This window comes from Balearica regulorum, chromosome 6 (genome assembly GCF_011004875.1).
Source record: "Balearica regulorum gibbericeps isolate bBalReg1 chromosome 6, bBalReg1.pri, whole genome shotgun sequence".
NCBI classification, from domain to species: Eukaryota; Metazoa; Chordata; class Aves; order Gruiformes; family Gruidae; genus Balearica; species Balearica regulorum.
This window is the reverse complement of record NC_046189.1, coordinates 42,048,789-42,075,603: the sequence shown is the minus strand read 5'-3', so window position 1 is coordinate 42,075,603 and position 26,815 is coordinate 42,048,789. Positions and strand designations below refer to the sequence as shown.

The 26,815-nt window shown below is 52.9% G+C and overlaps 2 protein-coding genes across 2 annotated transcripts in view; both read right to left on the bottom strand.

Moving 5' to 3' along the window:
• KCNJ3 (potassium inwardly rectifying channel subfamily J member 3) overlaps positions 1 to 8,546 on the bottom strand; it is a 46,599-nt gene extending 38,053 nt beyond the window's left edge. The window contains exons 1-2 of the mRNA XM_075757379.1: positions 7,616 to 8,546; positions 2,664 to 2,880 (exon numbers count right to left, since the gene is read on the bottom strand). Coding sequence (XP_075613494.1) covers positions 2,664 to 2,880; positions 7,616 to 8,293 — 895 coding nt within the window. The 5' untranslated portion in view covers positions 8,294 to 8,546. The remainder of the gene's footprint in view (positions 1 to 2,663; positions 2,881 to 7,615) is intronic.
• GALNT13 (polypeptide N-acetylgalactosaminyltransferase 13) overlaps positions 1 to 26,815 on the bottom strand; it is a 205,012-nt gene that overhangs the window by 24,029 nt on the left and 154,168 nt on the right. The gene's annotated exons all lie outside the window — the stretch shown is intronic.

Sequence of the window (26,815 nt, the reverse complement as noted above, 5' to 3'; positions counted from 1 at the left end):
ATTGCGATCGTCCTTCCCAACGCGGAACAGAAGGCACCGCAGCCGAGGTCTGAGACGGAGCCATCAGCAGGGACCTCCAGGGCGCTGGGAGGGCTGGAGGGCCGGCGGGAGCGTCGCCTCGAGGATCGGATCGGATCGGCGGGGCTGATGCTGGCAGCACAACTCACCCCACACCCAACGCGACCTCGCTCCCTGCAACCCCTCTGACCTCCGCCTGCTCCTGCTGGGCTCCGCTGGGCCAGGCATGCAAAGGACCCCGAAACCCCTCTCCCGTTCGGTCCCCGCAGCTGTAACTTCGGCTCACTTGCAAATCAGCCACGGCTTCTCTGATCTTCCGCCAACCTACTTCCTTCCCCCGGGCTACCTACTCATCATCCGCAGGGCTCCCCGGAACCACCCGCAGATCAGCGGGGCTGGCGCAGCCCCCGCGAGACCCACCGCCACCACCGCCAGCCACGGCCACGCGCAATCGAAACGAATCGGAAAAGCCTTTTCGAATGAGCGACCTCCTCGCCCACTACCCAAGACAAAAATCCAAGCATCGTTTTTCCACCTAACCAAAAATAGCACCCTGGTTCCCAAACAACCGCAAGTTATCCTGTTCCTTCCACGCCGGCAGACATTTCAGACTCGTGTCGTGCTTCTGACGTCACGTACGCGCTGCAGCGAGCGCGGGCAACTGTCTTACACCGAGGAGGAAGAAAGCACAGAGCAAGTTTCCTCCCGGCTTTATCTACAAAACACCCAACAGGGTAAGCTCCAAATTATTTTCTAGCATTTCTAATAATCCCCTTCAAATTACTGCTCCTGTTCGGGGTGGCCACGGGCTGTCAGATGCAAGCCGTAAGTTCCGAGAGCTCAGTTGGAAGATTTCTGCCACGTGCTGTTCCCGCAAGGAGAAGAACCCCGTTTTGCAGCAGATGCAGCCCCAGCGACGAGGCGGGTGCGTGCTCACCTTCAGCCAGCCCAGCTCCGGCGCTCGCACTTCACGGAACCGGGCTCAACGTCTCGGAAAACTGCCTCTGACCTGCGTCCCTTCCACTGCGCGGAGGTACGCAGGGACACAGCCCATATGAAACCTCTCTTCTCGATACGTGATGTACATTCCCAACCACAAATTGCACGCGTTCGCGTGCACAGATCACCGTACGTTCCCAGCGCGAGACCTCGGGTCTTGCCAAACGCCTTTCGGCTTTAAGGTGAACGATAGGAGAGGTGGAAACGGTAATGACGAATCTGCTGGAAGAGCACCAGGACAGAGAGATGGGTCCTGACTTCCTCCCAGTTTTAAACCCACTAAGTGTCCACCCCTCCTCTCTTTAAAAAAAAGAAAAGCACATCCTTTAGATGAGGTTGTCCCTTCCCTGGTGCCTGTCCTTGTTCTCCTCACCTGAGCCGGGCTCAGCCAGAGCTCCGTGCTGGAAGTCACCGGTGAGCAGTGCCACGGATGGCAAAAACCCCCAGCGCCTGACCAACGCCTCTTCCTCCTCCTCCTCGCCGCCGGCGGCACATCTACGTGCTCTGGCCATCGCCGATATCGGCTCTCCTCCAGCCCAGCTCCCCCCAGCTCCGTGCTCTCCTCCTTTTGCATTTAGTCACATTTTTAAAGATTTTTTTTTTTACTTTAAAACCCTTTCATCCCTCCACGTTTTATCAAGATAGAGCACATTTTGCTCTATTTTACACAATATTCATCTCATCTTATAAAACTAGGTCACAAAATTTACAAGCTTAAGTTAGGCTTTATGGATCCAGAAATTCCCACCTTTTTCTGTTGCTGTTCTGTGTATAATGCCTAAGTCTGAAATATTTACAAAAATAAACTCAAAAGCGTACAAACACACCGCTCTGTTTTCAAATTCTAAGGAGTTATTTACAAAATGCCTTTTCTTCAATCGTTTGTGGTTTAAAACAGTTCTGCTAGAAAAAAAAAACCAAACCAACAACAACCTGGAGACCTCCAGTCTGCATGTCAGCCCCGAAACCCTTACATCGGCCAGCTACGCTTGTAGCAGGGAGGTTTTCTTGAAATAGCAGGGGGGCTTGAAATAGCAGGGGGGTTTGAAATAGCAGGGGGGTTTTTCTTGAACAGCAGGGACGCTTCACCCCTGCTGCCCCCAGCCTCCCCCAGTACCTGGCTGAGTTACTGGAACGCCGCAGCCCGCAGCTTGCCTCCTGCGCTAGAAAAGCAGCCCAGCACAGACACGCTGGGACACCGGCACATGGAGCAAAACGTGGTCCAAGATATTCTGACCATCCCCCTGAGCAGCAGCCTGGGAAGCGCAGGGAGGCACTCGCTGGCACCGGGAGCATCTGCCCCAGCCCCGGCCGGAGCCGCAGCATCGGTGTCGCAGCACGACCCACCCCGCCGCCGCATCCCCTGCCTGCTGCGCCGCCCAGCCACGGCCGCGACCGCGACGGAGGCTTCTCCGCCTGGCTGGGAGCACCGAAGTGCATCGCCTTGGTAACAGACACATCGCCAAAAATCCCTCCAACATTTTCACTTTGTGGGGAAATACAACTTCGGCTGTCTCAAGGCATTTGCAAGATTTGACCGTGTCGTTGGATTAAAGGGCGATCTGAAGCACCCGACTTTTCGAAGGCGGATGGTAAGACCTGCGGGGCGACATCCGTTTCACAGAGCATTTGCTTTCTCTACTCACCTGTCGTTTCCACGATGCCCTCCAGGATGACGACAATCTCAAACTGCTCCGTTTGCATGCTGCGCTGGGAGAGGTCGTAGAAGGGGCTCTTGGCATCTATCACGTGGCAGATGGTGAGCGGGGACACGAGGAAGAGCTGGTCGGCCCCCGTGCTGAAGCCCACGTCCAGCTCCAGCTGATCGAGCGGGAGGAATTCGCCCTCCGGGGTCTGGCGGGACTGGACAGCGAGGGGAGAGACAGAGAGACAGACATCACTGCTGGAACAGCCGTCGCGAGGCACCCCGACAGCGCCCCGCAGCCCCGACAGCGCTCCGCACCGCCCCGAGGGCGCAGGAGGCAAACCCCGGTCCAGCCCCGCGCTGGCCCTGCAGAGCGGGGGTCAATTCTCTCTAACGCACGTCTTACTGCGACCGCGGCTCAGCAGCAGAGCAGCCCCGGAAGGACACGGGCCGCCGACGCCAGCGACGGCTCTGCCGTCACCCGCAGCACGCCGCACCAGGAGGAGACGAAGCCAGCGCGCCTCGGGGCTCTGGCAAGCAGAAGCCACTCAAAACCTCACGAAACCCGTGCTGCGACACCGTGAGCACGGACAAGGGCTCACAGCCACCTCCGGGCCCACCCCCCCAAACAGAACCTCCTTGCGGGAGGCGGCAGCGGTCAGATCAGTCACCGGCTCACGCGTGAGACAGCCCTCCCCAGCGCTGGGTACCAACCACCGACACCGGCCCCGAACCCATCTCCGGGCAGCTTTTCGCTCGCCGTGCCCTCGCCGAGCAAGGAAGCCGGAGAAGGGGATGCCGTCGCTGCTCAGTCACTGCTGCCCACTAAGGCACCGTAAACCACGGCTTAACAAACTGCTGCATGACGAGCCCGTAAAATCAAACCCAGAGCCAACACCTCGAATTCAGCGCTCTGGCTGGTGCGCCTCGCATCCCTGGTCCGTCAGGAGCGCGGGACCCAGCACAGCCCTGCCCAAACGCTCCCGCTCCGCCTTTTATTTCTTCTCCCCGTTATGAATAGGCAGGAACAGAACATTATAGCCCTCCCTGGTCATTGTTTTTATGATAGATTTTTCCATTATTTGCTACTCAGATTTTTAAAAGAAGCTTTACAAACCGTTGTATTCATCGCACGCAGCCAAACCCCCACGTTAATTCACTATTTGAGGTGCACTTCCATCATTCCCAACATTTTGAGCCGGTGTGAAACTTCCCGTACTGAGCAATACGGCTGGCTTGGAACGGGAGGTGTTTTGACACGGGAGCACGATTACGCCTGCAGGAAGCAGCAGAATATCTTTCCCTCTAACTTCTCCTGGGCAGCCCCCAGCGAGGGTGCAAGGGGTGCAGCTATGGCCGAGCCCCCGGACACGGGGGTCGGAAGCAGATGGGAGCCTAAAAGCAAAAGGCAGCAGACAGAGCAAAACCGGATTATGTGCCTCGCTTAGGATTTGGTTTCTATTTTTAAAATTTTCCCTGAACGGTGCCTGGATTTGAAGGACATCTAATCCCAAACAAACAATCGTGTGTTTCACGGCCCTGAAGTTCCGGCTAAGAAACGTGCTTTAATTTTTGTGTGTGAAAATTCAGATTTATCACACCTGCCTCTGCTACCCCACCCCAGCACACGCCGTGCGGTTTCAGATAAAGACATCAGAGCCAAGAAACATCTAGAGCACATCTGCATAAATATCCTGCCTGCAGGGTTTTGTTTGTTCTCTCTTTAGAGAGGACTCTTCTCTTCCGTACAAAGACCGACCCCCACGCACAGCGCCAAAGCACCCCCGTAAGCGGGGCGAGGAGGGACGGGCTTCAGCCCCCGGCCCCACCACAGCCTCACCGCCCCCGTTGGTCAGAGCCAACGAATCGCAATTAGGAGCTGGACGCAGCAGGCTTCGTTAGGAAGGCTAATGGGTTGGGGAAAGTCCTCGAAAGGTCTGGTTAGTTCTGCCCTGGGCTCCTCTCTTTGCTCTCCAGTCACCGCTGCCGCTGTGCTAAACGTTCTGGCTTCGGGTGGCACTTCTCCACGGATGCTCCCAAGGAATGCCCGGCCGGACCTGCCCCGAAATCTTAGTCCGAACCGCCCAGCCAAACCCCCCTACCAATGCCCGGGAGAGGATGACAAAGCAGGGTGAAGGATTATGCTGGAAAAAAAAAAAAAAAAATTCTTCTACAACGGACATCGTAGCAGATGGAACAGCGATTAAAAAAGAGAGTTAAAGACAAGGCGGTACTTGAGGGACGCGGCCGAGTCCAGTGAAACAGCCACGAACTGCAGATGGGGGGAAGAAAACACTGGGGAAGAAAGGTGACCAAGGGGTGGGCTGGGGGGACCCTCCTCCCACTCCCACGGCACCGTCCCGCTGCCACCGCTCGCACGGGAGCTCACGGGATCCCCGGGGAATCTGTCACAAACCCCTCCTCCACAGCTGCAGTAAAATCAGGTGTTGCACTGTTCAGCTGCGGAGTCGCGCACATGAAGTACGATTGCTTCTGCTCTGAGGGCATCGAGACTGAGAGCTCAAAGGTTATAGACAAACCAAATATTATTTTACAACCGCCCCCGAGTTACGGGCAGCGCTCAACCCAAGGCACGGTGTAAGAACTCCTATCGACTGCTTTGCTACCCGACCCTTCTCCAAAGAAACGACCTTGAGTGACTCTTCTGGCTCGGTGTAAGGCAGGGAGGAAAGTACAGGGCTTCGGAGTTTCATTCCAGTTCTTCACAATTTTGGAGATGCATTAAAATAATAATTAAAAAAAAATTAAAAAAAAAAGAACATTACAATGAATGAGTCTTTGCACTGACTTGCCACTTTTAAGGTTTTATATTTGTTTTTTTTCTCCAATATGCTCTAAGCTTACCAGGAAATAAAAAATAAAAAAATTAAAAACAGTGCATAGGGACTTCCAATTTTACATAGGTTTTGCAAGCAAAAAGAAGCATTTTTTACCAAAAAGAAGCATTTCAGCAGGAAACCTGTGAGCAGCCCCACAATTAACTCTGCCCTCACAGCTTTGCAGTACACCTGCAATAAATATTACACGCAAACCAAAGCAGAAACATTGAAGCAGCAATTTCCCCCTGCCACATACTCCTGCTCCTGCAAGCTGGAAAGACTGTCCGTGCGTGGCAGCACCGCCAGATGAGAGATCGCTCTCCCTGCTGCATCCTTTTTTATTTTTTAATCTTTTTTTTTTTTTTTCTCTTTTTTTTTCTGGCCAGGAGGCCTGGCCAAGCCCCGCTCCCCCTCGACGCAAGGACAGCTTGCTTTGTTTGAGCTGCTGCTGTGCCAGGCTTCCCCGGGCTCCTCTCGGTTTCTTGCCGTTTTATTGCACAGCTGCAAAACCTTCACCCCTCCGGCTCCAGCACCGCCGTCGCAAAGCTGAAAGAAATGACGGCTACGAAGCCGCTCTTTCGCATATTTGAAGTTCAGGAAATTTTTTGGAGCCACGCTAAGTTTTAAGCTCCAACTTTTAAAATTCTCCCTGCGGCACCTCTGGATACAAAAAGGGCTATTTTCAAAATTTGTAATGGAAATGACTCATTTTGATTCTTTAACGCTATTAAAGATGCACGTTAAACGTGACAGTCCGACCTCTCCCTCGTCAGGATGGCCTCGACACACAAGGCAGATGGAGGGGTCACCGTGGTGCCCTCTAAAGACCCGATGATTACTTACCAGGCTAACTGCACGCCACTCAATCTACCCACCCAAACTTCTGGCACGAGGACACCATCAGGGACGGCTCATATTGGGGAAAAGCGTAACTGAGATTCCAGCCGGTCACTCGAAAAGAAAAGGAGAGGAACAGACGCCTCCGGGTCAGCTGCAGCGAGAGCATCTTCACCGATGTCGGTCCCCAGCCCGGTCATCCGGGCACGGCAGGAAGGAGCCGAGTGACACGATGGAGATTCTTTACATTCCTCTTGCCCCCAGCCCGTCGCGTGCGAGCGCTGCCCCTCCTTTTGGCCGCAGGCTCCCCCACGGTTCAGGGGGCAGCGGGGGCTCTGCAGCCCCCACCGAACGCAGCGACGATCCTGCCTGCAAAACCCCCGTCACAAACACGTATTTGGGCCAAAACACGCCAACTTCAGAAGCCTCCGAGCAAAACACACTTGTGCTTCGCGGGATGCGGGTGCGGCAGACGGGGGACGAGCATCCCTCCCTCCGCAGGGGCGGCCGCAGGAGCGGGGAAGAGAGCAGGGCAGCCCTCCAAGTGGAGCCCTCCCCACCCCCCGGCAAGGGGACCCCGCCTGCCCCTGCCGAGCACCCGCACCGAGGGCAGGGCACCCCCGTGCCCCGCCGGCCGCGGAAACGCGCGGGATGCTCTGCACGCGTCAGACGTCACCCGAGCGTCCCCTTCACCCGCTCCACACTCCGTTCCTCTCCCCTCTGTGCATGCGGCCGTCGTAGCAAGTCTCCAATAAACACTGAATTTTCCCCGGGCGTGCAGGGCCATTACCACGATTTTTAAACGCCTCACCCTGGCATTCTGCTCTCTGTGAAGTTCGTGCACCACGTAAATAAAGTTCTGCCTGGCTGGACCCACTGCTGCCCGAAAGCACAGAAATACGCCAGAAAGGCAAACAGCTTTCTTTTAAAATGCACACCAAGGAATTCAAGCTACAAAGCATTTACTTGTCAGAAATCCAGTATTTTATAGAAATATATAAATATGCATGTAAACCCAGTGCTGAATATAACCATTATCCTACAAAGCTGCCAGTAAATCAGGCGCTCGCAGTCAATCTGGCGCCTGACGGCTGAGCCCGAAGAGCGCGGCAGGGACAGGGAGGCAGCCGCGGGCAGGAGCGAGGGACGGCGAAGCTCTCCTGCCGGAAGGGCGCTCGGAGAGGCCGGCAGCTCTGGGGGCACGGAGCGGGGGGGGTGGGCAGTGGGATCTCCCCTGGGGGACCGACGGCAGCAGCGGGGCAGGCACCGCACTTACTTTGAGCAGCTTGCAGCGGATCTGCGCGGAGACCATGTGGCTGTTGCGGAGGTTGCCCACCCTGAACATGAGGGTGAGCTTGCCGTCCCGCATGGAGATGGCGGCGTGCTCGCTGAACATCAGGGTCTCGGCCCTCTTCTTGGGCTGAGACATCTTGATGAACATGCAGCCAATGAGGAAGGCGTCCACGATGGAGCCCAGGATGGACTGGAAGAGGAAGAGGATGATGCCCTCGGGGCATTTGTCCGTGATGTAGCGGTACCCATAGCCGATGGTGGCCTCAGTCTCTATGAAGAAGAGGAAGGCAGAGGGGAAGTTGTAGACGTTGGCCACGCAGGGGGTGTAGCTGTCGTCGTGCGCCTTGTTCAGGTCGCCCCGCATGTAGGCGATCACCCACCACATGGAGGCCATGAACAGCCAGGCCACGGTGTAGGTGAGGATGAAGATGAAGAGGTTCCAGCGCCACTTGAGGTCCACCAGCGTGGTGAAGAGGTCCGAGAGGTACCGGCTGGTCTCGCCGCCCAGGTTCCCGTGCTGCACGTTGCACCGACCGTTCTTGTCCACGAAGCGCTGCCGCTTCCCCCGCGGGGCGGCCCGGGGCGGCGGCAGCCCCCCGCCGCTGGCCGAGGTGCTCACCACCTGGTACTCGTCCCCCAGCTTCCGCCGCAGCGCCGACATGCTCCGCTCCGCGCTGCTCCGCGCCGCCCCGCGCAGCGCAGCGCCGCCGCCGCCGCTCCCGCCCCGCCGAGCCCGGCCCCGCCCGGCCCCGCGCCCCGGCACAGCCCGGCTCGGCCCGGCCCGGCTCGGATCGGCCCGGCTCGGCCCGGCTCGGCCCGGCGCCGCCGCTCTGCGGGCGCGGACCCACCGCTCTGCGCGGCCGCCACCCACGCGGAGCCGGCGGCAGGGGCGGCGCGGCCCCAGGCAGGGCACCACCCGCCGCGCCACGCCCCCGCCACGCCCCCGCCACGCCCCCTCAGAGCATCCCCCATCTTCCGCACCCCCGGCACCCCCCACCGCCGCCCTCACCCCCGGCTCCCTCCGAGCCGCCTCCTCCTCCTCCTCCCCCGCCGCGGAGCCCCGGGGCACTGCCGGGAGGGGGAGAGACGGGGCTGGGGGGGGCGCCCTGCCGGTTTTTTAAACTATTATTTTTAAATTTTTTTTTTATTATTTTTTAATTTGTATTTTTTTATTTTTATCATTTTTAATTTTTATTTTTACTATTTCTACTTTTTATTTGTATTTGTATTTTGACTTGTATTTCGATGTGTATTTTTTTCGACCCTTCAATCCCTTCACTCGGGGACTGGAAGAAAATTGCTAAGAGTGACAAAAAGGACAAGGAAGACCAATTGTGAGCAAAGATAATGAACGGAGTCAAAAATCTGTGTTAGCAAAAGCCACAAAAATTCTGCAAACCGAACTGTGAAAAAGGGATACGCAGAAAGCAGAAAATGTTTCTTCATGTGTTTGGGGAGAGTTGGCGACGCAGCCGTACCACCGGGCGAGGGCACGCTTTCCACAGACGGGTATTTCTGGGTTGGTCAAGGTAACCACCACGGGGGATCTTAACATTGGTGGGTTTGCGTGTTGCACGATTGCTAACAGCCTTTTTTAATAACTCTGAAAATAGCGGGTGAGTTTCAAAGGAGATTTTGGGTAAAGAGCAGAAGAAAACCAGGCTCCTGTATTTCAAAAGAGTACACAAGATGGTTACCGGCTCCCCAAGGGGCGATGACCGCGGGCAGAACAACCGAGTAACTATGTGCGAGGCGGTAAGGGCGGGGATCCCAGCGGTTCATCAGCTCGGGTTCGTGGAAAATAGGTGTTTAAAAACCACCCGCGCGGCCCGAGGAGCCCGAGAAGGGCACAGAAGCGTCCGAGAAGGACACGCGGGCGGGTGCGAGCGCGGGCGGGATGAAGGCATGTCGCACTCGGGGCTGGGAAAGGCTTGGGCAGAGGGACATGGAAATTGTGTCGTGAGCAGGGAGTCTCACGTGACGGACATTTGCAGACAAAAGCAAAGCAGAAGCGGGACCAGGAATGTACCATTATCTCCGTTCTTGGCAATTACACGAGTGCAAGTGGGATATCGTGTCCAGTCCTCACACCCATCGTTCAAAAAAGGTGCGAAGGAGAGGGGTTCTGGAGAGCAGCCACGGGAAGGTGAGAGAACGGGAAAACAGCGGCACGATGCTGGAGCAGAGAGCCCCAACGCCTGGGGCTGGGGCAGCGGCAAAGTCAGGCCAAAAATTCAGACAAGTACACATTTTCAAACTGAGAGCAAAAAAAAACAAACAACCCTGGTAATTGTACCGAGGGTATGGTGGATGCTTGCCCACTGCGGGTTTTTAAATTATTTAAAAAAAAAAAAAAGAAAAGAAAAAAGGGACGATCTCGTTCCGAGACGAAGCCCTTGAGGTCAGCGCAGAGCCAGGGCCAGCGGCAGGGCCAGCGATCCACGGGAGGTTACCGTCGTTCCGCAGCACGTACCCTCTGTGTTTGGAACAGCTACGCATCGAGGCAGCTTGGAATAATGTGGTTAAACATTTGATTTCGAGGGGGTTTTGTAACATTGGTACCGAACGAGAACTCACAGGGCACAAGCAGTAACGAGATTTCGGTGTGGTTTAGCTTGCCCGGTTATCGGAGCCGCCGGCTGGCCGGGGGCCACGGACCGAGCAGCTCCCTGTTAATGAGCAGTTGCAGGAAAAGGTGCAGAAAAAAATCAGCTAATGAGGCTCAGTGAAAGAAAAGCCCGTAAGTGCGCGGCGTGGGGTGAGCCTGCCAGGCAGCGGCAGGGCTGACCCCGGGAAGGCGAAGGCACGGTGCCCGGCCGCCGATAGCGGCTCGGTCCCTGCTGCACGTTATAACCGTATTTCGCAGCCCAAGCAGATGGGGTTTACCACGGGGGGAGGCTGGGGACGTCCGTCATCCTCGTTACTGTCAGGCTGTTTGTAATACACTGATGATTATTCTGGCTCTTTCCCACATTCCTTTTCTGCAGTAACTTTAATAAAGTTTTGTAATAGCTAATGCAAACCTAGCAATGTTTTTCCACCTGATGTTTTCCTCCAGCGATGGGCGGTGCCGCTGTGTTTCCCCGATAACCCTGCCATCTCCCTGCCGAGAGGCCGCGCGTGTTTTCTCCTTTCAGCATGCCCCGGTGGTTCTCCAAAGAGACGGTGTGCCAAGAGGCTATGCAGAGAAAATTTGCGTTATCAGCTCTTAGTCGTGTTACAAAGCAGAATCATACCTAATTTTCTAACCATCATCGCTTCACCTTCTTCAGCATTAGCGTCCTAGGATTTTCCCTGCCACTGCATTTACATTTCAGATTTATTTTTTTTTGTAGTGAAATGAATTTACTTTTACCAAAATGAGTCTTACTTTGCTGTTTTCTATTCACGTTTAATCTCTCAGGTCCCCTACCTCGCTTTTCTTCCTGCAACGCACGATGTCAGTTAATTTTCCCCCACGTTTAATACAGGTGCTGGGTGAAGTTCATCCCCAGCGCCGGGGAAGCGGCGCTTTGCTGCCATGACCCTCCTGGCTCCGAGGCCGGCGGTCCCCTCGGGCCTCCCCTCTCTCTATTTCTTTTTTTTCCTCCCTGCTTTCCCAGGCTGGCCTCTCCCGTCCCGTCTGTAGGCCAGAAGTAGGCAAAGGTTTTATGTTATTAATCACAATATTATGGTTACAGAACTACAGTAGTCTAAGGGGAGCTATTTCCTTCTAATGACTGAAATTAAAATGAAAATTATGATTGCTTTTGGGGAGACAAGCAGATCGACGATGTACTCGTTCTGACATCCATGGTGAGGTGAGGAAACAGGCGAGCGGAAAGGAAAAATGATAGACATTACAAGAAATGTCCTCTGTCATACGGATGATCTCGGTGACAAGAACACTCTGCTCTGAAGAGCGCCCTGGAAGGAGTTCCCTTCTGCCAGCCAGGAGCCCCAACCTGATGGAAGTCCCTGCTGATTTCCTTACGCTGTCGCTGCGGGACAAAGTGAGAACACCCAGGAACGATCTGCGTCTTAACCTCTAATTCCTTCTGATGCCTCTGACGCGATTCACTGCCTGCTTCTCCAGTCAGCCCAGATCTCAGCAGCTACAGCGTGAGGAAGGAAAAGCCCAGAACACTCTTTTCCCCGTCCAAACCACAAGCTGATGGATTTTTTTTTCCCAGCGATTAGGCGAGCCCCTGATAGAAACGGTCCTGCCACCGGGGTGGGAGGAGGCGATGACGCCTGGCCGTGCAATGAAACGCTTATTTGGATGCAAAGCCACTCAGGAAACCCATGTGGGGATTTCCAATTCAAATTCAAATTGAGAGTCTGAATGTTCTTGGGTTGCAGAACAGAAAATTCCACCATGAATCATCAAATTAGTTCATAAGCAAATGCACACCAAAACCAGAAACGCAGCTAACGAACCGCGCAGTTGGCTGAATTTCTGCGTCCCGGGGTGGCTACCCACCCACACCTCGGGTGGCCGTGATGGGCTGGGGCTACGGCAGAGCTCAGCGCTGCTCGTGTCCGAGCCCAGCGCTAGGCCTCGTAGAGCCTCTGCCTTCCTGCGAGTGCCTACGACCGCAGCAAGTGCCCTCCGCCTCCCGGCGCGCTCTGCCGCGTAACCAGCCTTCAGCTCTGCTCTCACCTGAAAATCACGTGCGCAAATACAAAAGCCTGCTAGCCACAGTGGGGTGCCACCGGCAACAGATGGACGGGACGTGGTCCCGGACACCCCGCTGCGGGGGCGGCATTTTGCATCGGAGCACTGAAGTAATGAATTTGTTTCCATTTTTGCAGGAAGTACTGGGCAAATCCAAAGGAAAACCCATGTGGTGAAAGAGGATGTCAAAGGTAAGCACAAGCGTTACGAAATCCTGCGGTGGCCCACCTGAGAAGACCCTTCTGGTCTGTGATGTTCAACTTAACCATACGGTCGTGATCATGCCATCCCAGTCACGTTCATCTGTTTGAACGTCTGGAAGATCCGAAGGCTGAGAAGGAAAACTGGAAGCGAAGCTGTGACCCTTTTGAAGTCCAGGGCCACTGACTGCAGCCGGGGAGGCTGACCCGCAGCAGGGAACCGCAGAAGGAGATGTGCATTGCTGGTTCTGAAAGCTCTGGGAAGGGGCAGGATATTCCCCTGCCGCTGGCATCTCCAGCTGCCGCCCAGGGCCACGTTTCTGAGCCTTCTCCTCAGGACAGACACTGCACTCCACGTCTCGCCTCTTCCCCCCGAGGCAGAAAGCCGCTGCGCCAGCAGCACGACAGCAACCGAAACCCTTCTGCTCACAGCGCCGTGCGACAGCAGAAATGCGGCAAACGAACTCGTTTGCAGCAGTGCTCACAAACCGCGAACTGCAGTCACGCCGTTCTGGAAAACACAGGGACCCTGACGTGATAACCTCTGCCTTCTTCGCGTCCCACTCAGGTCTGGTTCACGCCTGGAAATCTCCTCTTGGAAGGCAGAAGGTGATGGCTGGCGAATGGGCGAGGCGGGGAGCCCGGCAGCGGGGGTGCGGAGCCGAGGCAGCCTTTGCTGCGGCCGCTGGAGAAGACCCAAGGTGTCCCACAGGACAGCCCGACCAGCACCACCCCAGCGCGGCCCACGGACACCTGCCATAGCCCAATATTCTCTCCTATCTCACTTTTAATGTGAAAAAAGCCTAAAAACTTGTCTTGACCAAGGTGGTAAAAATATTGGTCAAAAGATGGTCTTGACCAAACGAGTACTTTTTCCAAAGTGGAGGATTTTCTCCCATCCATGCTGCTTTTACCCTTTTTGTGCAGGTTTTAAATCAGCGGCTGGCCGTGCGGAGGCTCCCCTGGCCGAGGATGGATTTCCTCCGTTAAGAGGGCCCGTACCTGGCCGGAGGAGGCGTCAGGTTGCCCTGAATAGCCCGTCAGAGCTATTGATTCGACTGCAGCGCGTGCGTTTGCGTTGGCACTTAGGAACCCCCGCTTTAATGATCGATGCCCATTTGCTGCTTTGTTCTCGCGAGGCTGCACATAGACCATCATCCAAAGGGGAAAAAAAATAAAAATGAAATGGTTCTTCACGTGCCGCACATGCCAACCTTTTCTGCCCCTCACAGGGTGTCGGGGAAGCTAAAAATGTACCTGAGTTCAATAAGCAATGGGGGAAATTCAGTGCAGATCTCTGCCAGAGGAGGGGGCACGCAGCCACCGCCTCCAGTCGTTGCCCCGAGGCACGGGGCAGGATGCTCTGCCAGCGTTTGGGAGAACCGTCACCAAATCCCGTTTCTCCTGCTCCTCCCCGCGTAGGAGAACGTACCCCACGCGAGCACGGTGGGAACCGCCGTGTCCTGCCCTGCCATACGCGAGTCTCGCACGGGTGCTTCTCTTTCACTTTTTGAACTCAAAATAGTTTGGAGTAGAAGTGGTGGCAGAACAACACACGCCGAGGAATGAGACGGAAATGCTCTGGGAAGACACTGCACTGGATGTAAATACGCTAACGACCAGAAAGCATCGCCGGATCCGTATTTCTCCCAGTGCGCTGTGCTTAACCTCCCTCGTAAATCAAAATTACGATATCACCAAATGGATTTTTGACAGCCGTTACAGTTTCTGAAGTGTTTTCTTTCCTGTAAAAAGTGCAGTGTCTTTTGTGCAAGTTCTTGAAGAGCTGCAGCCGGTGTCTCGGCCAAGATTTAGCGGCTCAGGGCTGGACTGGAGAGATTAATAACCGAGTGTCTGCAGCGGCCGCCTTTGGTTCCAGGCTGAGCCATGGATGAAGAAAGTACAAGCAGGGTTATTAAATTTACAGACAATACCAAATACAGAGGCAGCGCGAGAAGAGTGAGGACAAAACTAGAATTTAAAATATTTTCACAAACTGAAATAATAATTTGGAATTTTAAAAATAAGTGCAATTTAATGAGAAGAAATGAAAAATACTAGAGGCAGGGAGGAACAATTGCCTTCAAACCAACACCGTGAGAGGAAAGACTGACTACAATAGTCCCACAAGAGAAAGACAGCATGGCATGTACTTATAACTACCTCAGGTTTAGAGCAATAGTTCACCAAAATGCATAGGTAAAGCTGGCAAATTGTAAAAAATATGACTGTGTGAATCAGAAAATGAAATCAATCTCCATTTCAGATAAGCAGATAAAGCAGAAACGCAGCAAACATCTTTTTCTACAGAGAATAAATGGCTATTAGCTGAAGACAAGCACTCAAGTAGTCTCTAAATTTCCCATCTGTGCTATTAGCAAACTAGCATTTTCCCCATTTTTCCTATAAAACAAGTGTAAATCACGACAACAAAACACGGTCGCTCTCAGAAGTTGTTTCTGGGGCTGGAAAATGGTCTGACCCGCAGGCTGGGGCTCAGCAAAGAGCGTCGACCAGCCCGGTCCGTAAAGACCCCCCGTGAGAAGGGCAGCTGCCAGGTTCCTGCAGGAACGCTCCCACCAGCCGATAACCGGGAAGCCCATTTAATTTTGGGTTGCTCTCTTCCCTTTCCATCACAAGGAAGGTCCCAAAGATGGGACCCCACTGGAGGGGGACCTGGAGCAGCCCCCTGCCCTGCCAGCGGCTGCTGCCCCCGTGCCCCCCCAGCACCCTCTGCTCCTGCCGGAGCAGGCGATTCATCCCCCAGCGATGGCTGGAAACAGCCCCGCTTTCAGCTCCTTCTTCTCCCCATGGAGAAAACAAGTCCTGGCAGAGGCAGGAAGAATGGAGGAAGGAACTTAGTAAAGAAATACCTGGATTTTCCTCAGAGGAAAAAGGCCCCCAGAAGAAAGCAAAAAACCACAACCAACAACAAAAAAAAAAACCCGCCAAAAGCCAACTAAACCCCTCTGGAGATTGTTCCTTCCCTGTTCAAAGATGTGGTGATGAGTTAAAAAAAAAAGTATTTTAGTATTTTGACCTGAATTGGTCAGGCAGCTGTGCTAGATGATCATTGTGAGTCCCTTCCAACTGAACTATTCTCTTCTCTTCTCTTCTCTTCTCTTCTCTTCTCTTCTCTTCTCTTCTCTTCTCTTCTCTTCTCTTCTCTTCTCTTCTCTTCTCTTCTCTCTTCTCTTCTCTTTTCTCTTCTCTTCTCTTCTCTTCTCTATTCTCTATTCTCTATTCTAGTTTCTATTCTATTCTATTCTGATCTACTCTACTCTGTTTTTATGTTTTTCCTGGTTTCAGTTTCAGTGTGAAGACAAGCAGCCTTGAGGAGACCCCGAGATGCAGGGAAGCACACAGACAACGAGAAGATCCTGAGAGATGGTTACGGGACTTTTGGGACAAAACCGACACAAAGAGAAATACAAGAAGTGCTGTAAGAAAGTGGGAACAGGATCTCTGCTCCCGGGGGAGGACAAGAGCCCCAAGCCGTGTGGCAACAGTCACTGCGCTGTGTATTTTCTTCCAGTAAATTCGTCTTAATTGAAGAAAGCAAAATACTGCTGCTTTGTATTGTACTCATCCCTGGAGTGAATGAGAGAGATCTGCTTCATCACAGCATTTCAGCTTGTCTTGTCTCCTTCCACCACCCAATCTTGAAAAAAAATACCGTAATTAAATCAACGTACTGCAGTGCAGACAAGAATGGAAAAAAAAAAACTTGTTCTACTATTAGAGCAAAAGCTCTTGCAGTGAATCGAAAGAAAGGGGAAAGCTAAGACAAACTGCGCAGCATTAATACGGATTGGCAGCTGCAGCTATCGATTATTTTTTTTTTTAAGTGTGATCCACTTTTGAACAATTTATATTAGCAACATCAGCACCAGCCTTCCCTTGCACCGCTTCCTTCTTTTCAGACTCTGCAAGGTTAATTTGTATTCCGCTGCTCACCGAAGGTCCAGGAGACCTGGAAGGATATACCCTATTGCAAGGCTTTTGTTTTCCACGCTTAGTCGAGATGTCTCCAGCCTGGCCGTTACAGACGCCATCGCTATGCATTCCTCCGGAACGTTCAATCAAGCGGTGCAGCATACGGCACCGCTGGGTAACGAATGAGAGAACCCCAAAACAGTTTCTGCTTTTCTCCCGCGGAACAGCACAGCTCCGAGCGCCGAGGTCAGCGACTGCCTCGGATCATCCCCGGGGCTCGGCCCGGGCGCAGGAGTGCCGCCGGGGAGTGCGGCGGGAGGCAGACGGCTGCCTGAATAGTGATTCGCTATTATACCCCGTCCGCTAAATTAGATCAATGAACAGCCGCTCGTGGGAAAAACAAGGGGTATGTAGCCTCAATTTGCATGAGATTAAATATTATTGGAATATTTTAAAGCCACGCTAAGACGACTGTATTACCAGAGCTTGAATTCCACCAAAGGACGGAGGGCCGCCGGTCACCTCCACAAACATCACCGATTTCTGTCACAACACGCCTAACGCCCTTCAGCGGCTTCAGCCCGACAGCCCACCCGCGCCCTTGGAGCAGGGACCGCCGGCGCCCAGGTTGCGTGGCCGTGTTGCGCCCTGCTCTCAGCCCGCGGCATTCCCCTCGTTCCCACAGGGAATTCCTCTGTCTGGCCAAATAAAAACGGTTCTCACAGGCCGCGGGTTCCCGAGTGAGTCGGGCTGTCCGGCACGAGTAACCTCGTCCTTGTCGTGCGTTACTGTCCCACCGCTTTGGGTCACCGCTCCGTTCCTCCAGTCGTGAGGTTACGCGTGTGCACGCGTTCGTGGCGACTAAATAAACGTGGAAAGCTGGATCTGCTTCATTCTCCAGCAGTGTCTAAGGTACAAACCAACCTGTGCACGCACACGTACGTAACTGTGTATAAAATACATACGTAAGGAGGGTTTCTTCCAGCTCTGCAGCTTTGATTCCCGAACCGCGTCCGTCGGTACGACTTGGGGCAGGGAAAGGATGCCGCCGAGGGCAGGGCTTCCAGTGGATGCCGCAGCGGCTGTGCACAAGCCTGCGTGCGCCGTACGGAGCTTTACACGGATGTGCTGAGGCAGAGGGACGGGAACGGGGGTTTGAGGCTGGGATGTGCAAGTCCTCGTGAAAGGGACACACGTTCTTGCTCCCATGTGCCCACCACCAGCCCTCCCCTCCGTACCGAGGGCCCTAAGGACGTACCTACAGTCCACCCGCTATTATTCCCAGTCGGAGCCGCCTTGATTCCCTCAATCTTTAAATTAAAGGCTAAAATCTGTGTCCTCCGCAGCAACAAAACCCATCCAATATATGACAGCATCAGGCTGTGACGACTGTTATTTTGGATCTGTCCATCACGCCTCCCACCGCGGCTGCCGGGCTCCTGCGGTCCCGGTCAACCCTTCCACCCCTCGTAGTGAAGTCTGCAAGACACAGCGGTGACGTCCGACAGAACAAAAAGATTCACACAGGCTACAAAGGGAGAAAAAAGTGTGTGCGTTTCCAGCTCTTTATCGTCCTTTATAAATGTTTTTTCAAAGTTACAGTGCCAGAGAGTGGACCCTAGGTCAGTTGTAGGCTTTTATCAGCTTCCTACTTGAAGTCTTGAATCATTAATTCTTCCCCAAATAAACTCACACCTTGTGAAAAATGTGCGGTTAGTTCTGTTTCTGCTGGAATGTAGGCAGCTAAAAATATACCCAATTATTTCTGCTTGAAATTTCAGCACAGACAGGGCTGGAAATTATTCCCTTCCCATCACATCTTAAATAAACTGGCCTAGGTCTCCTTTGTGGAAGAAAGTTTTATTTGCTCCTGAAATCTGGGAGAGAAGTGGACGTGAATCTGGGCACGGCCCAGGCTTCTTTGAAAAGTTTGCAGGGAGGAGGGGAAAAAAAAAAAGCCTGAGCTTTGTGGAGGAAGTTAGGCTCTGTCCTAAGCTGGATTTCCTGAACCTGGTGGATCGAAGGAGGTCTTTGGGCTGCAGCACTCCCGTGGATTGCCAGGGTGGGTGCCAGCAAGAAAGGATGGGCTCCTTCCCAGACCACCAAAATATTAAAACATATATATATATTCCTCACAGGGGCTGCTCTCCCGGGAGCACGGGCACTCTCTCCTGGACCAGAACTGCTCTGCCACCGCCCCGTCCCTGATCTCCTCTGTCCTCCTCTTAAGTCAGGATCAGGAGGAGAATCCAAATACCCAGAAAAATCGGTCAGGTTAAACGCGGTTGAAAACCTGATCTTAGAGCAGCTTAAGAAAGAGCACGGGCCAGCGCTGGGTAGCGGCATCTGTGCTAATCTTAGCGACTTAGTCTGAGATGGAGAAGCTGCCCATTTACATTTTATCTGATCCAAGGCATGGCTTCCCTCTGGATCACGCTCAGTTTAACATAATAGCGATGCTTCAAGTTAAGCCTCCCATGTTTAATTTATACCTAATAGGCATTTCTCGGCATGTCCCAGCCTGGCAGGTTCGTTGTGTAACACACCTTTGGGATGCAAGTCCTAGAGCCTACGGAAGGCAGCGAAGCTTACACACCGTGCCTCAGTTTACCAGCTGAGCAGCAGTGCTTTTTATCCGCTGGCGGTCAAGCCCGCTGGCCGTGGAATAAAGTGTATCGAAATTGCCACTTCCTTAAGCTGCTGCCGAGGGGATTTATTAATCCTACAGAGTGTTTCCTTACGCCTCTGCACAAGTCCCTCTCCTCCAGCGTAGAATTAGGCTGCTCAAAATATTCCTGCAGACGTTTCACTTATAGCATCTCCCAGCTCCCTTTTTCCTCACTCCTGTTAGTATTCCTAAGGAAACAATGTCGCACTAAGAACTAATATCACATCTGATGGAAGATTTGAGGGTAAGTTTACGGAATACCAGGCACAAGAGGAAGCGGTAACGGCACTGCAGCCGCAGCGAGTCCCTGCTCAGCCGAGCATCGGGAGAGCTGCAGCACTGCGCGCTGGCACCCCGGCCGTCACTGAAAGCGTCGCTCTCAGAAGACCGCAAGTAACCAACAGAAAGCTGAAAGTCTCCTTGCAATCGCCTTCTAATTTAAGAAAGAAATACCCCAGAAAACAGCTCCTGCTGCACCGTCAAGAAAAGACTATATCCCAGGGCAGGGCAGGGCAGGGCGGGCATCCCGCAGGTTATCCAGGTACCGGAGCTCCCGGCTGCCCGCTGCCCGCACGGCTCGGTGCCGATCGCTGCAGGTACAATCCCCGTGCTCAGGATCCAGAGCCCCGTTCTTCAACCTGCCAGCACATCCTGTCAAAGCTTTTCAGCTGCTTTGTCATTCAGACAGTTTTAACCAATATGATTAAAGACTGGTGTTGCTAAATGTCCACTGGAGGCGATCCATTTGAAAAGAAAAAGAGCCAAAGTGGAATATTTGCTGAAAAAAATAATTAGGAAAATACACAGTTTTGTACAATACAGTCCTGGGAATCGTATTTATTTATTTACTTGCTTAAATCCTTCATGCTGCTCATAGGCAAGGTTTGGCACGGGAACGGGAGGACGGTTACTGTTCCCACTGCGACAGTGCATTCAAACCTTGGCAAGCATGAGAAAAGAAAAAGCCCAACCCCAAGGAACGATTTGTGACTGTTCCGTAGAGACTCACCAAGTGTAACCAGGGAGAGTGTGCAGGTGCACACTTCGTGTCCCGCAGCCGCCGGTGCCGACAGCCCCCAGCATCCCCTCCGCCGAGGACACCGGCTGCCAAATATTTCCTGGAGACCTCCTTCCACTGCCTTCTCCTGCGATGGGACCGGGGCTGTGCCGATAAAAGCCAATAAAACACGTGGGAAGTTGCTTGTCCGGAGTCCCGGAGGGATGTGGGGTGCTGGGGGGCACGGGGCCGGGGGTCCCCATGCCTGCCCTCGCTGGGGGTGGCGGGAACCGCGTCCCCAGGGAGGTGGGAACCGATGCGTATCCCTAACGCCATCGTGAAATTCAGCACTTAATTAGAAAATGCCAGAACTGAACTTGTTTACACAGCCTGGATTTGCTCCTCCTCCTCTCTCTACAGGAGTGCAATGTCATTTTTAATTTTAATTATAAGACCCCATGACGTTTTTTTTCCCCGCTCCTGGTTTTTTATGCAGCTTTTTGTGCAGCATTTTCTTCAGTGCTTTTGTCCTTTCCTGTTCAATGTCTTGCCCCCGGGCTTTATTTATTGCACATAACTCAAACTTTATTCCAGGCAGAAAACTATAAATTTCTCCCCATGTTTTTCTGTCACGCCTGTCATTATGTTATCGGAGTACTTCATAAAGCTAATTGGTTTTTACCCAATCCCTGGGAGGCAAACAGATTTTATCTTCCCCTAATTTTACAGGCTGGAGCTTAAGACAGAGAAATTGAGGTCAAAAGTATTTTGAGAGCCCCATTTAAAACATCTAGCGATGCCATCTTTTCCAGTTCTTCGCTCTATACGGCATTTGATGTGTTCAAACAAGGGCTTTATCGACTCCAGCCCCAGCACTTCAGCAAACGACACTGCAGTCCCGCAACCCGAGCCAACAGAAACAAGACCAAAAAAGTCAGTTTGACTAGAACAATTAAAAGCCTGCAAGAGAGAAACCTGGCCTCGGAGCATGGGAGCGGCGATACTTCTGAAAAAAACGCGGGATGTCCCAAATCCAGCGACGGGCACCTGGAGCCCCGAGCCCTCCCTTGGCACAGCCGAAAGGAACGGCAGCGCCCAGCCGGCACGGCAGTCCCAACGCCAGGTTGAACTCCCGTAAAGAAGGAAAAAAAAAAAAAAATCTGGCGGGGTTTGTTTCTGACGCCAGAGGAAAGACCCAGTCTGCCACGAGCTGTCGTATTGCCACCGAACCAAAGTCGTCCCGTGTAGGATGTCCTTTCCACAGAAAGGACTTTCTAGCATTAAAATAATTAACAGTCTGTTGGAAGCCTTTATCGCAGATTTGAAATCAAAATTACATTTTAATCGAATTTCCATTTATCTCAGTGGGGATCTGCGATCCCAATGCTGTTTCCCCCTCAGAATCCTTTGCTGGTGTCCCCGTACCGAAGCCAGTGGCCCGGGTGGCTGTGCCGACAGCCCGGGGATGCCTGGCTCCCCGCGATGCCCTGGGGGTTCCCGGGGGTGCAGAGGAACTGCTGGAGGGGAACACGGCCGGGGACTGGGAAACAAAGGACGGGCCCCAAAGCGCCTGGGGAGCCCGCGCACTGCGATGTTAAAGCAGAGAGGGACTTACGGCCCTCCTTGAAGGGAGCAGTTGGTGTCCACTCAGGTCCTTCAAGACAGTGAGACTTAATTAGTGTCGCCGCCATCTCCGGCAGAAGGAAGAGACCCAGCATTTTCATTTGCTTCAAGTTTTTTTTTTACAAGGAGCGTGCCTTACCCTGGTAAGGAAGGGCTGGGCAAGCCGCTCGGGACAGGAAAGGGGAATGCCGTGTACCGCAGGCTGCTCCTCGCCGCTCCCCGTTCCCGTTTTAGCACCAGACGCCGTGAATCATGCTGCTGCATGCATATTTTATGACCACCACCATCAATGCAAAAGCGCGGCCCCATCGAGCCAAGCGGTACTTGCAGAGCATCCCCACCTCCTCCGCGGATGGACCGAGGAGAGCTGGGCTCAACGGGGAGATGACCCAGCCTGCTGGCTTACCTCCGCCCTGGCCCGAGGGACCGGGGCTTCCTAAGCTGATTTGAAATCCGTGGAATTGAGACTCAGCATTTCTTTGAGCACAGGAGGAACTTTTACCTGGCTTGGTATAATGGCATAGCCACGGGAAGATCTGTAAGCTCTCGGGAGCAACTAAACCGAGCAGGACGTGGGCACTCAGCCGTTAGAGCCTTTAGGACTGCTGCAAAATAAAATGCAAATAAAATGCAAAATAAAAAATAAACTTGCAAATAAAATGGAAGAGAGAAAAAAAAAAGCCTCTTTGCACTATCTCCACACAAATGAGGGGAATATAATTTAAAATGTACCGATTTGTTGCAAGAATAGTTTTGGAGTATTATATGCTGAGACAGCACTTTTCATAAGAAGCATTTAGAAGAACACGACTGCAGTGAATAAGCTCACCTGCAAGACGGAGGGCGAATTGTTACTGAAACAGTCTTCAACTAAAGTGCCAGAGTTCTGCAACTCACGAGCTGATTCCTTTTTAAAATGCATTTTGCTCAAATGCAGGAAAAACGGGCCGATGCCCTCCAGCCTACACAATATCAGCTGGCCTGACCTTTACTAGAAGGATCCCCTCTTGCCTAAAAATCTGTGCGTCCCTACGGGAAGGCAGCACTACCGTCTGCTTCCGACAGCCGGGAGAACGGCCAGAGACACCCAGGGTGCTGCTCAGCCTCAACCCGGCAGCTGCAGAGCCGGACCCAGCGCCAGAGGGTCTGTACCCAAAGCAGAACCGGACCCAGCGCCGGAGGGTCTGTACCCAAAGCAGAGCCGGACCCAGTGCCGGAGGGTCTGTACCCAAAGCAGAGCCGGAGCCAGCGCCGGAGGGTCTGTACCCAAAGCAGAGCCGGACCCAGCGCCGGAGGGTCTGTACCCAAAGCAGAGCCGGACCCAGCGCCGGAGGGTCTCTACCCAAAGCCTGGCTGCCACCCAGCGCCCGCAGCGCCAATGCGAAGCCCTCAGATGCCAAGAGCGATAGTTAATGGGAATTTGAGAGCTGGTGCCAAACCAAACAGGTAATTTATTTCTCTTCATTAATGCTGCACTACAGGCCTAAATGGAAAGTAAACAGCTCGAAGTCGAACGCCGACAGACGGGAGCGTACGACCAGCACCGCTGCTGTGCTCCGTACTGCTGGTCTTCACATCCCGAGTCCTGCACACCCGGTATGACTCTTCAGACGTTAACAGCTCTTTCCTTGGACGGGAAAGGCTTGCTGGAGCGGTAAATCCTTATCTGGGGATCGGGATGGCGAAGCCCCCGGTGACGAGCGGCTCGTCCCGCGGGGAGGGATGCAGGGATGCTCTGCTGTACCCCCTGCGTCCGGGGCGCTGCTGAGCTGCAGGGTCCTGCGCTGCTGAGCTGGCTTCCTAGGTAGGTAACACTGTTCTTATGCTAAACTCTGCTGTTTTTTCAAAATTAAATCATTTAAAAGCCATTACTAGGGATGTTTTCATGCAATATTCATAAGACCACTTATCTCTGAATTCGCTGAAAGCAAAGCAAGTCACCTGCAACAGTTACATTAGCAGATTCCCTCAGCTTTAGTTTGACCTTCAAAATAAATTCCAGTGAATCATACCAGTGTGTATAAAAAATAAAATATGACTACAAAGCATAATTAGTGCTCTGACTCCCACGAGGAGGAGTTAAAGGACCCCGGGCCCATGAAGGCCGTTTCTATTGTAACCAGGGGTGAGGTGATACAAAAGACAAATCCTGCTCGACCTCACTGGACTCCTTCAACTTTTTTCTTTTGTTTACATTACACTGGGCTAATCTACTTTAGCTCTCATGCACATCCTATTTCTTTTTCCAGGTCCTAGGAAAGCACAATGGAAGTACCACAAAGGGAGTACAATTGTCTTCACAGTCGTTTCCGACCATCTGAGTTGGATGGTCCGACTGACGCAGAAACCCCTTCAAACCAGGGAGGGCTGAACGTGCAAACTGTCCGACAGCCCTCAGCACTGTCGGTCCCAGAGTCACCGCGCCTCAAGGAGACCCCGAGGGAGGAAAGGAAATGAAAACCAGCTATTTTGTTGCATGGACCCACACCAGAAATGAAGCCAGCCTGCAGTGAGTCCATGCCTGGGTTTGTTCCAGAGTGCCCAGGGTTTGAGCCGAGTGGTGGGACTCCATCCTTCATCCATCCATCCATCCTTCGTCCATCCATCTTTCATCCATCCATCCTTCGTCCATCCATCCTTCATCCATCCATCCTTCATCCATCCATCCACTCATCCCTCGTGGATGGGTTTCACTCATTTACTCTCCAGACACATATAATTCCTCTCTTTAATATTCAGGCTGTCTGTGCAAAGAGATAACACCTTTCAGATGAAACAAATGGCCACTAGCTGATATAGCGAGGCAGGAACTGGGAAGGCATGCACCGATTAGATGAGAGGATAACGGCTGTGAAAACCGAACGCCAGCCCCGAGGCTATCTGCACTGCTGACCACCGAGCAACGCACGCGCCTTGGGGGAAGGGGTTCCTCACTCGCACGTCTTACCTGCCAGCCCAGGGACGTACTCTGGAAACCTCAAATCAACGTGTGCAACCACCTCCTTGGCTCTACCGGCTTTCTCTCACTAAACGTCTCCCTTTTCCTTTTAATCTTACTGAGAATATGGGGGGTGAGGGGGTTTGGTTTTGGTTTTATTTTTAACACGCTCAGATTTATGCATATTCACATTTATTCAAAACCTGCGTTACATGTTGAACTACTGACTCCAGGGTGAAACGCTCACCAGTTCAAGGGTTTGGTCTGCCTGGGAAGGAGGACAAGAAACCACCGGTGGCCAGGACAGTTTTGCATTTTTTAAAAGCCAGGCAACTTTACACTTGTACAGACTAAGGATACTCTGCTGCACCACGGAGCCGCAGCCCTCCCAAACCGAGCTGAGCTCCTGGTGACTCGTGACACACAACAGCAAAGGACGTGTAGGACAGAGAGAGTGGAGAGGAGATGCAAAAAATAAAATAAAAGTAAAATAAAATAAAAGTAAAATAAAATAAAATATTAAAACTACGAACATGAAAAATCCTCCATCGCTTATCTTTGCTAATTAAATCCTCTAAGTCTGACTGGTGCCAGCACTGTTGCAGAATTTGGTTAGTTAGGGAAATGCTTGCCCTTTGGTATTGATCTTTTCCAAACCGTTGCTGCAGTGTCCGATTTCCACGTACCAAGCATGCTGGCAACACTGCTTCCTCGCATCAAGTTCAGTGCCACGGAGTTGTTCTGAACGCAGCGGGCCTTGTATTTTCTGCAGAATTATAACGACAGTCAGTATTTTTAAGTATCCTTTATTTATAAGTCCACTTGATGTTACACAGCAAGCAGTTCCATATTGGTCCACGGGGAGAGCTTAACTTTGCACAAGAGCATCTCATCACAACAGGCAACGGATGTGCTGGCACTTGTGGGCGACGAAGACTACCAGGGCAATTTAAAGCTGGCCAAGAAGGCGGTAAATAGGGTCTTGTCTTAGGTGAAGCTGTACAAGCAGAAATGCAAATTCTAATCCCCGCTGGTTTTCAACCAAGTTAGTGGAAACTCTGCTTTCCCGTGGAGCGTGAGCCGAGCCAGGGGCTGGCCGGGGAAGGGGAACAGGAGGAGGTGGGGTGGCAAGGCCAGGCAGCACGGGTGGCAACAACGGCAACCCAAGGAAGCCTCGTTTCCTTAGGAAAACAGGCTGTAGAGAAATTCATAAATACTCGTGTTAGACTTCGAACAACACCCCAGTGTAGACAGCTCACTTTGCGGAGAGCAAACAATCTTCAGGAAAGAAGCTTTTGGTATATCATCACGTCAGCACAAAGATCGCCTTACGCTCATCGAGCCCCACAGCACACTTCTATCCATCACAAACACAGAGGGTTGCCCCAGCACCCCACCTCCTGCACCTTCACGTCCAGATCTCACCCTCCCGACACACTTCCAGCACCTCTCGTGCTCGTCGTGCCGCGCGGCCGCCAGAACCCGCTGCCTCCGTCCCGCTCCCATGTGGCCGTCACCCAGGAGTGACAGCAGCGTTTGAGCTTAGTCCTACGTTTTCAGCATATCCAAATTATATAGCCAGCTTTAGTAACAGATCAAAAGGGCAATTCTGTCTCAGACGCCTCCCAGTGCTGAAATGCAGATCTCATTAAATCCAGTGATAAAATGATAAATCTTCCCGCGACTTCAGCGAGACCGGCGCTGGGCCAACAGACCTCATTAAACAGGAAGCAAACCCCAACACCCACGCTCTTTTAACTACAGCTTTACATCCAGGATTACATGTAAATAGAAAGTAAACATATTAATTTGATCTTTTTCTTGGGAACCGCATCAGGAAAAGGGGTACTTCAGCCTGTCAGGCGCATGAGCGGTGACGGGAATTCTGCTCTGCGTTCTGCAAACCAAGGGTTATGCAACGAAGGAAGTTATTAAGCAATTTTCTCTCACGCTACTGCTCAGCCTGGGGAGGCATATCGCCTTTGGCAGGCCTGGATTCGCCAGCATTGCTTTCGCACACGTGGAAGCCGCAGCCGGAGCGGCAGCGAGGGCGGTCAGGGACGGCGGAGGCTCCGGCAGCCCCGCCGCGGGGCAGGGAATGGCGATGCCCACGCCAGCCCCCGTGGTCTCCTGCAGCAGCCCGCCGGGAGGGCTTTCCGGAGAA